The following is a 10375-nucleotide window of genomic DNA, read 5'->3' on the forward strand; positions in this document are numbered from 1 at the left end:
ATTAACAATTAGAAAAGGGCAGAGTCATGACCTTATTTATTTACAAGCACAGGATGACCTTAACCTCCCCCAACACAGCAACCCTACCTAGCCCAGTGAAATACTACTGCTGGGGGGTAAGGTTGGAAGGAGGAATTAAGGGAAACACAGGACTAGGGGGACATACCCCATATTAAATAGTTATATACACATCAGTTCCTGTGGTTCTGTACAAAGCAGCGGTTAGCCCCACCCCCACAGGACATGGAATGGGGAGAGAGGAGACTGAGGGGACTGAAGTCAGAGCCAGTCCCTGGTGAAGTGCAATAGCAGCAAGGTCCTAATGGTGCACAAGAGGGAGGGAAACCCCCAGGGCAACCCACCCCAACCCTGCCCTGGAATGTATAAGGGACAGGAATGGCTCAGGGAGCATACAGGAAGGACAAGGCTAGAACCATCTTTTTAAGATCCAGGTTTAGGAGCAACATTTCCCCTACTTCACCCTAAGTACAGCAACCCTAGGAGGAAAGCAGATGGCCTGCAGCAGTCTTATCTACCCCTCCAAACTTAGGTGAGGGCCTGGTTCCTTCCTACTCCCCAGGGAAAAGGAAGGCAGCTGCTTGGCTCCTCTTAGAGAAGCCCAGGGAGCCTTTTGTCGTGGCTCCCTTTTGTAGTGTCACTGTCCCCACCAGGGAGGGGCCAGGCACAGTCTGTGGGTCATCCTGGGGCTCAGGAGAAGTTCTGGACAGGGTGGCTGACCTTCATGCAGGCCCAATAGAGGGCCCGCCCTAAACACATAACAGCCAACAAGATGGCAAATGCCCAGGCTGCATAGATGCCTCCATATCGCCGTGCTTGCTTCCATGTCCCAAACTGACAAAGAAAAAGAAAGAATGATGGGGTTACTGTGATGTCTCACCACCTACTAGCAGCCCTAATAACAGTAACACAAGCTTCAATCCCTGTTCCCTATCCATGTGCAGCCACCTTCAGGGACCTGCTTAAGGGCCCAGTTGTTCAGTTTCCTTCCCCTACGCAGGAATATACAATCCCAAACATCTGTCAGTTTTTCTTAATGTCTTACAATTGCACCAGGTTTCCTACATAGCAACTCCTAACTTAAGCCACTTCTCCACTGTCCTATCTTCTGCATAAAGAAGATGGCTGGCCCAGCCAGCGTGGCTCAATGGTTGAGCACTGACCTATGAACCAGGAGGTCACGGTTCAATTCCTGGTCAGGGCACATGCCTGGGGGATTGTGTGCTCGATCCCTAGTGTGGGGTGTGCAGGAGACAGCCAATCAATGACTTTCTCTCATTACTGATGTTTCTATCTCTCTTTCCCTCTCCTTTCCTCTGAAATAAATAAAAATATATTTAAAAAAAAGAAGATGGCTGTTCTTTACTCCTATAGTAACGAAGAAGACTATTATTCAGTCACCTCAACTTCAGCTCATCTATACATTAAAACACAAACACTATGCCCTTGATTTCTTTCCCCCTTTTTTTAGGTTAGCCATTCCCAAATCTTAGTCTACAGAGATGAGGCTGAAGAATAAAGGGGGTCGGATCACAGTTACTCACAGCAAGGCCAGTAGCAGTGACTGCCAAGAGTAAACCAAGCAAGAAGCAGCAGACACATCTCTTTCGTGGATATCTGCGCCCAATAGATGACCTGTGGGGAGGCAAACAGAAATGGATGTTTTAAATGATCCTGTAATTTTTACTCTACCCCTTACCCGATTACCAGCTCAATGATGCCATTCATAATCACTTACACTTTCCTGCAGTGAGGACAACGGGCCAAGGTTCGGTCTGTGAACTCTGTCCACTATGGAGAAAAAAGGGAGAAACCAATTAATAGTATAAGCAGGGTCATCTATTTTGAGAGTCTTAGGGCAGGGGAGGGTGGGAAATGGGTTCTCATGGAACAGGCCTGTTCAGGATTCATTATCATAAGTCAGAAACACATTCATGATTCCTCCTGGGATTTTCCCCAGGACTTCCCAGTACCCCTTCTCACCAGAAAAGTATTCTTGCAATGTCCACAGATGACCCTGACACCCACAGGTTGAGGTTCTGGACTTAGAGGTCCTGGGTGCACAGGCCCCAGATTAATGATTCTTTTGCTGTACAAGAAAAAAAAGTGTTTGAAAAGTTTTTAATCCTAAGGACCCCTCCTTCATACCCCCCCACTACCTGCTTCACTATTTTCCTCTACTTCTCTGTACATTTAACATACTCTGCTCCTCAATGCTACCCGAGAGAACCCTTGAGGGAGAGCATTGCTTTAACTACAGGTCTCTAATTTCCCTTTTATCTCAGGATAACTGACGAAGTCCCCAAAACTCTCAGTCTTCCTAAAGTACACAATTTCATCCCAATCTTTTTGAGAGATGAGAAAGATGGCTACAAGAGGCACAACAGTCCTTAGCCTTTTCTCCTTCTAAATAAACACCAGGCTCTCTCACCTTGACATTCTCTACAACCATTCATCCTTTTTGGGCTTTCTAGGTTTCCCCACTGATGCCCTTCCCCACCTGATGCCTCTTACCAGTAGGGTCGAGGACAGGCAATTCGCTGCGAAGTCACTTTGCAGATAAGGAGACAGTTGCAGGGGCATCGAACATATTTTTTCCCTGGGGGTGCATTCTTGATTGGCTAGAGAATAATGGGAATATAAGTAAGCAAACCTCTAATCCCAATCCCTTTCATTTCCTCCAAAAACACCTTCTGAGGAGAGATCAGATAAATAAAAGTCTTAACCAAGACAGAGAAATGAAAGAAAGGCAAACAGCACGAGATTGGCAAATGAAAACTAGGCTTAAGTATCTGGGATAGGTATGAAGGTGAAGGATGGTAAGCATTAGCTTTGGTGAGTGGCTTCTGGGGAAATGAGGCTCCTGGAACTAAAAGCTGGGTTTTATAAAGAGCTCTGGCTGGCTGAAGGTCAGGGTCTAGAATCAAGGAATCAGAAAAAGGATTCAGGAAACAGGATATACATACACACACATATATCTATATCTATATCTATATATGTGTGTGTGTGTGTGCGTGTGTGTAACTCACCGTGGCTTCGTTGCAGACGCCACATTTGACTACATGCTGATGCATCTTGCCTTCCACGTTGATGAGAGACTGGCAGACTCGGCAGGTGATCATGGGGGCATTCCCACTGTCTGGGCTGGTCAGGGGTGAGTAGGGGGGTGGGTCATCCCCAGGCAACACGGCTGGGTGTCCCTCGGGGAACGGGGGAAATGCTGGGGAGGAAGGTAAAGAAAGGGCTGGCATCACTTGCAGACACCACCATTGATGCTCCACGGGGTAGGGATCGCTTTCTGGTCCTCAATCCTTCTGACCAAACTCGGCGGGCTCCTTACAGACCGTCCTGCAATCAGCTTCCTCAGAAACCCCTTCCGTTTTCAAGATCGGGTGGCGATTGGGAAGGAAGAAAACCTCGCCCTGTCACAAGTGCAGCAGCTCCGCACCTGGCGCTCGGGCCCCGCCCTCCACCTGCGGCCCCGCCCCTCCCGCCTCTCCGAGTACCCCCGGGAGCACCTCGGACCCACCCCGTCTTACCCTGGGGTGGGACATGTTTACCGGCTCCGTAGGGTGGTGCTGAGGGGGTCAGGCCTCCCCCGGGCCCAGTCCCACTCCCGCCTGGCCCCGCTAATCCGTTGCCACCGGCGCCACCGTCGATAGGCTCGGAGAGCAGCGGGGATCGCTCTCCATCGGCCGCCATGGCCGTCACCACCGCCTTCAGCTTCGGCCAAGGGTCCGGCTCCTGTCGCCGCAGCCACAGCCACCGCCGCTACCGGGTCCCCAGGGCGCCTGCGCGCCGCGCGCCCCGCTCGCACCGCAACCAGCGGCCTGCCCCGCCCTGGTCTGTCCCGCAGCACGTGATAGGCTATCCCCGCCCCCGCCGGGTTATCATTCGTGGAAAGGAACCAATTCCTGGTCCTGTGGAGGCAGCTCTTCTCTACCATTGGGTAGCGTTGCAAAAACGTCACTGTCACATGACCTTCCGAAAGGCCGCTGGGCCTGCAAAAGCTGCACGTGATGAGAGGACGAGCAAGCCATTGGCAGCGTGGCCATCGCGCTACCTCCAGGCCAGCAGGTGGGGCGGGGCAGCCCCGACTCACTGGTCACGTGTCAGGAAGCCACGAGTCCTCTGTTACGCGCCCAGAGCGGAGTATAATCATTGCTCCTCATTGGTCCAAAGACACCATTAAAAAGTTTTCTCTCTCGTTGCGGTTATGATTGGCATCCTATTGGCTGGAGGCTTCCATTCCCTCGTCCTGTGATCCTTGGGCGCAAGTTTATTGGCCCGAATTTAGCTCCAGAACCCGGAGGCGTGGCTCAAGGAATGGGCCGTGGAAGAGTGCGGAGCTTGGGATGTCTGTGCAGCTAGAGGAGGATCTGTAGACACTGAGCTCAAAGAAAACCTGTTAAAAAGTCAGTGAAAGATGTACCATGAGGAAATTATTTAAAACATTAAAATTATAACCCCAATCTTTCTTGGAGTCACTTCTGGAACAGGACACAAGACTGGTTTCTCCTGGAAGCTGGTCTGCAGATTTCACCTTTCTCCCTATCCCTAATTGAATTGTGAGATTATCTTTTTATGAGTCTGCATCTACCACTTAAAGGAGATCTCAAAGTTTTAATTTTCTGACCCCTCAATCCTAAACACATCAGCATGAAAAGTATTTTTTTAAATATTTTTATTGATTTCAGAAAGAGGGAGAGGGAGAGAGAGATAGAAACATCAATGGTGAGAGAGAATCATTGATTGGCTGCTTCCTGCATGCCCCCTACTGGGGATGGAGCCCTCAACCCAGGCCTGTGCCCTTGATCACAATCAAACTGGGACCCTTCAGTCCACAGGCTGACATTCTATCCATTGAGCCAAACCGGATAGGGTGAAAAGTATTTTTTTTTAATCGAGTTAACCAATCAAGCCCAAGGGTATTTTCGTCACCTTGTTTGGCAGATGAGACAGTCTTAAGACTTTCTAATCTAAAGAGTCAACTTTGCCCCCAGGCACCAGACTGCAATGGAGGTTGTTCTGACAAGTATTGGAAAAGTTTGTAAGTAACTCAGGCATTTAAACACAGAGCCAATCCACCTACCCACTCTCCTGTTCTTCCATATTCATCTATACTCAACTTGCACAGCAGCTAAAACTTAATAGGTGCTCTACTAAATAGGTACCCAGGCAAAGATAAAATGTGTGGGTTTCCTCTTCCCTGCTTAGGGGAAGGGAACTTTTTTCTTTGTTTCAACTTTATTGGGTGTTTCAGGGTAGAGCAGGGGCAGTCAGTCAAGGTGAATGGCTTTGTTATGCAAAGAGTAATTTAGGAAGATTTCCTTGATTATGTAAGGGTAAGGTGGGTAGGCTGTTATTCTGGAATTCAAAAGTGAGTCACTTTAGCGAATCTTTGTTTTATGATGTTAAGTAATATCCTTTAGTTAAGCCAGTAAAGGATAGGAAGGGCCCATTGTCATAGGAGAAGGTAGAACCAGGAAATCAAATGGAAATGGTTCCAGCTCCTGCTCTTGGAAAATATCTGATTGTTGTGAATGGGAATACTTTAGCTCAGGTCTATTAAATGTAGGGGTTCCTTCACTGAGAATAATGCTGGAATGGCCACTTTTCCCTGAAGAGCCCCTCAGATGAGGGTTCTATCTTACCCCTTCCCAGAAATCAAAACAGAACTCAGAGTCTATCAGTAACCTCTGAACTCAACCTTTGACGATAGTGCCCTGCCAGGCCCCTTCCCTAAACTTCTGTGGCCTTTATGGATGCTTGAACCACACCTGGTTACCCCACCCCCCACCCCCAGCCCCATGTCATAGCCCAAGTTGTGACTGCCCTATACAGGAAAGGCAACAAGGAATTGAAAAAAACAACAACTTTGAGGATGAAGACCAGTTTAGCTAGAAGCCTCTTCACTGAGCCTAATATTGAGGAAAATGCAGCCCTTCCCAGATATCCTATCTAAAAAAAGAGTAATATGCAAATTGACCATACCCCCACTACCCCCACAAGCCAGGCCAACCAGCCAATCAGGAGGGAATATGCAAATAAACCCAACCAAGATGGCCACAGTCACAGAGAGCAGGAGGGAGGCTTGGACTTCCCTGGCAATGGAGGAAGCCAAGCTTTCCGCCTGCCCTTGCTGGCCTAGGCCTCCACTCAATGCTACAAAGTTTCAATTATAGAAGATAAATAAAGCCCAACAGAAATGGCGGCAGCCACAGAGCTGGAGAGAGCAGGAGGCTAGGGTTGCCCACGGTGAAGGAGGAAACCAAGCTTCTGCAGCCCTGACCTGCTTTGGCCCCCACTTAAGGCTACAAAGTTTCAATTATAGAAGATACATAAATCCCAACAGAAATGGCTGCCGCCACGGAGCAAGCAGAAGGCTTGGCTCCATTCCAGGTTACAAAGTTTCAATTGTAGAAGATAAATAAATCCCAGATACCAGGGCCTCTGTTTGGGTCATGGCCGGCCTGCAAACCACCACAGGCCCCTCACCCACGCCGCCCCATGCCCCAAGGGAACCCCCACCCTGATCCGGGTCACCCTTCAGGGCAAACCAGCTGGCCCCTACCCATGCACCAGGCCTCTATCCTATCTAATAAAAGAGTAATATGCAGATTGACCATCACTCCAACACACAAGATGGCTGCCCCCATGTGGTCAAAGATCCTGCCCCCATGTGGACACAAGATGGCCACCACAAGATGGCCAGCAGGGGAGGGCAGTTGGGAGGAACCAGGCCTGCAAGGGAGGGCAGTTAGGGGTGAGCAGGCCAGCAGAGGAGGGAATTTGGGGGTGACTGGGTCTGCAGGGAAGGGCAGTTGGGGGGTACTAGCCCTGCAGGGGAGGGCAGTTAGGGGTGACCAGGCCTGCAGGGGAAGACAGTTAGGGGCAAACAGGCTGGCAAGGGAGCAGTTAGGCATCAATCAGGCTGGCAGGGGAGTGGTTAGGGGGTGATCAGGCTGGCAGGCAGAAGAGGTTAGGGGCAATCAGGAAGGCAGACAGGCGAGCAGTTGGGAGCCAGCAGTCCTGGATTGTGAAAGGATGTCCGACTGCCCATTTAGGCCCACTGGGATCAGGCCTAAACAGGCAGTCGGACATCCCTCGAGGGCTCCCATATTGGAGAGGGTGCAGGCTGGACTGAGGCCCCTGCCCCGCCATGCATGAATTTCGTGCACTGGGCCTCTAGTTTAATAATAAAGGTATTGTTGTTGTCTCAGCCATTATGGCTGCTATAGGTGCTGAAAACTTCACCTGGGTTCTGAGTTTTAGACACAGAGTTTTCAAGTCAGCTTCTACCTAGAAGTAAATATCCATCTAGCAGTTCTGTCCCACAGACACTTAAAGAAATATAGGACCTCTGGATACAAAAATAGGCAAGGGGTTGTAACTATACAAGGGAACAGGCCAGTCTGCCGCTTTTTCTGATATTTGTGGCACACAGTTGCTCAAGTGTTCACTCTGGGGTGGAGTAGGTTCATTATTTGCACCTTGGTTACACATATTCCAAAACCTATCCTAATGTGACTCTTCCACCCTCACCAAAGCCTTACTTAAAGTTCATTTATATTTAGTATTATGTGTATCAAAATGTGGGCGAGATGGAGGATTAGACACAGTACCAAGGATCCTCTAGGAATGAGTGAGTAGAATGGAGCCTTTTTTTTTTTTTTTTGTAGTAGTAGTAGTAGTAGTAGTAGTAGTAGTTTGGGCTTCTACAGGTAAAATATAGGGATGTGGCTAGAGAAGTAAATGGAGAAGTAAATATTAACAAATAGAAAGAATATTCTCTCTGACAGGTATGTGAGGCACTGAAGGAAAGGTGTAATGGAATAATCCCTGAATATGTCCGGTTATAGATCCCTTTTAATGCCAGACTAACCTCTTTTCATATAGGTGTGGGAAAGGGTTAAGGAAAAGACAATGGCTGTCTAAGTGCTCTCATGATTAAACTTCTTTATAATAAAGAATATCTTTATTTATTTATATAATATAATAAATTCCTTTGAAACTTGAGTTCCAAGGCTCCATTGGAAGGAGCCATTACTTATTCTACAAATGTACTCAACACCCACTCCCTACAGTTCTGGGCACAGTACTTTAGCAGAGATCTAAGATCAATAAATTCTGTCTCACCCCAGTGACATAACAATCTGGTAGTGCTTAGAAGACACATGCCCAGAAAGCAAGGTAAGTTGTGAAAAGAGGTAGGAAAAAACCCTGTCAGTATGGAAGAGAGAAATGCCTCTTCTGGTCTTCAGTGATCTATTCCTGTATAATGAACAACACCCAAACAAAGTATTTTGGTTTTTTCCTCATGATTCTGCAAGTTGGCTGCATGGTTCTATTACTGGTCTCCTTGGGCTCATTCATGATCATGCAGTCAGAGGTAACTGTAAAAACTGAATGGTCCAAGATGGCCTCATTTATATGTCTGGTAGTTGTATGTGCTGGCTTGGTTGGGCTTGGTTGGTGGTACTTTGAAGGATGGTCCAAGAGGGTGAAAGGAGAAGATGAAAGGCATCTTAAGTCCTTCATTCCTACCACATTCTAGTGGTCATATCACGTCACAGGGCCTGCACAGATTCAAGGTGTGGGGAAATGAACTTCAAATCCTGGTGAGATATTTCAGTTGTTTTTCAACCTACTATAAATGGTAGAATATCAGCAATCTATACATCTGCAAAATATTTGTTAAATATTTTCTCTTTGTGAAAGAAGAAACTGACACTCTGGGTAGGGTGACATGATAATGTAAAAATTAACAGTATAAAATATAAGCACTAGTAATCTATTACATGGAAAAATCAATATTAGAAAATCATGACATAACATGTGCTTCCATAACAAATGAATTAAACAGTATAATATGAATTCAGGGGGAAAAATCATTTCTAGTCAGAGTAGCTAGAGAAAAATTTAAAAATATAATGAAGGGCCCTGGCCAGTTTGACTCAGTGGATAGAGTGCTGGCCTGCGGACTGAAAGGTCCCGGGTTTGATTCCCAGTCAAGGGCACATGCCTGGGTTGTGGGCTCGATCCCCAGTAGGGGGCATGCAGGAGGCAGCCAATCAATGATTCTCTCTCATCATTGATGTTTTTTTCTCTCTGTCCCTCTCCCTCTCTGAGATCAATAAAATTATATTTTTAAAAATAAATAATAATATAATGAATACAATGAAGGATTATTCTCTTATTGTTCATGGATAACTTGGATTTGAGCTCTGTCTTGAATAGGTCAATTGGCAGAAAAATGCAAAAAGTAAAGATAATATCTGTAATTTGATCATAGTTAATAAAATACTTATTTCAAATCCCCTTATGATACTGCCATTTACTAAGCAAAATAAATCAGGAAAAGCCAAGAACCATGATTTAATTTATACGTGGGATATAAAACTGAAACTCGTGCAGCAAGCATGGCTCAGTGGTTGAGGTCAACCTATGAACCAGAGGTCACATGTTTGATTCCTGGTCAGGGCATATGCCTGGATTGCGGGCTTGATCCCCACAAGGGGGTGTGCAGGAGGCAGCCAATCAATAATTCTCTCTCATCATTGATGTTTCTATCTATTCCTCTCCCTCCCTCACTGAAGTCAATAAAAATATATTTAAAAAAATAAAATAAACTTATGGACATGGACAATAGTATGTATGGTGATTACCAGAGGGAAGGGAGTGGGGATGTAGTAAAGGGGGCCAAATATATGGTGATGGAAGATGATTTGACTTTGGGTGGTAGGAACACAATGTAATATATATCATGTATCATAGAAATGTACATTTGTAAACTATATGATCCTATTAACCAATGTCAACCCAAGAAATTTAATAAAAAATAATAAAGTAGGTTCAAATGCCCCTATGAGATGGACAGGGAGGGCAAGACTATTTTTATTTTACAAATGTGGAAACTGAGGCTCTGTGAGCTAGTCACTTAAGCTGAGAGAGATTGAAGTAGGACTAAGAGCTTAAGTCTTAAGACTATTGTTTAATACTTTTGCATTCACATCATCTGCTAAGCAGATTGAAAAGGACAGAAACATAGAGGTGGTAGAATGCATGGTATTCAGACTGAAGCCCTTTTTATGCTCAATATCTGGCATATAGAAATTGCTTGATAACTGGCTATCAATCAGTTAACTCGAGCTCCATCTTTTCTTAAAATATAATTTTATTAATTTTACGGAGAGGAAGGGAAAGATATAGAGAGTCAGAAACATCAATGAGAGAGAAACGTTGATCAGCTGCCTCTTGCACGCCCCCTACTGGGGATCCAGCTGCAACCAAGGTACATGCCCTTGACTGGAATCAAACCCAGGACCCTTCAGTCGGGGACCAATGCTCTATCCAC

The 10375-nt window shown here is 46.4% G+C and overlaps 1 protein-coding gene across 2 annotated transcripts; it reads right to left on the minus strand.

The window, feature by feature from the left end:
* Window positions 1-19: 19 nt before the first annotated feature.
* Window positions 20-3865, minus strand: PIP4P1 (phosphatidylinositol-4,5-bisphosphate 4-phosphatase 1). Of its 2 annotated transcripts, none has more exons than XM_080680908.1 (7): window positions 3579-3865; window positions 3048-3238; window positions 2533-2639; window positions 2002-2107; window positions 1757-1809; window positions 1563-1653; window positions 20-852 (listed from the first exon to the last, which is right to left on the minus strand). In XM_080680908.1, exons 1-7 carry the CDS (start codon window positions 3718-3720, stop codon window positions 709-711), a joined length of 834 nt encoding a protein of 277 aa, XP_080537034.1. In that variant the 5' UTR covers window positions 3721-3865; the 3' UTR covers window positions 20-708. The 2 variants fall into 2 exon arrangements, with proteins under 2 accessions (XP_080537034.1, XP_080537033.1); XM_080680907.1 differs by having other exon boundaries at window positions 3558-3865.
* Window positions 3866-10375: the final 6510 nt, after the last annotated feature.

This window comes from Plecotus auritus, assembly GCF_963455305.1.
Source record: "Plecotus auritus genome assembly, chromosome: 1".
Taxonomy (NCBI): Eukaryota; Metazoa; Chordata; class Mammalia; order Chiroptera; family Vespertilionidae; genus Plecotus; species Plecotus auritus.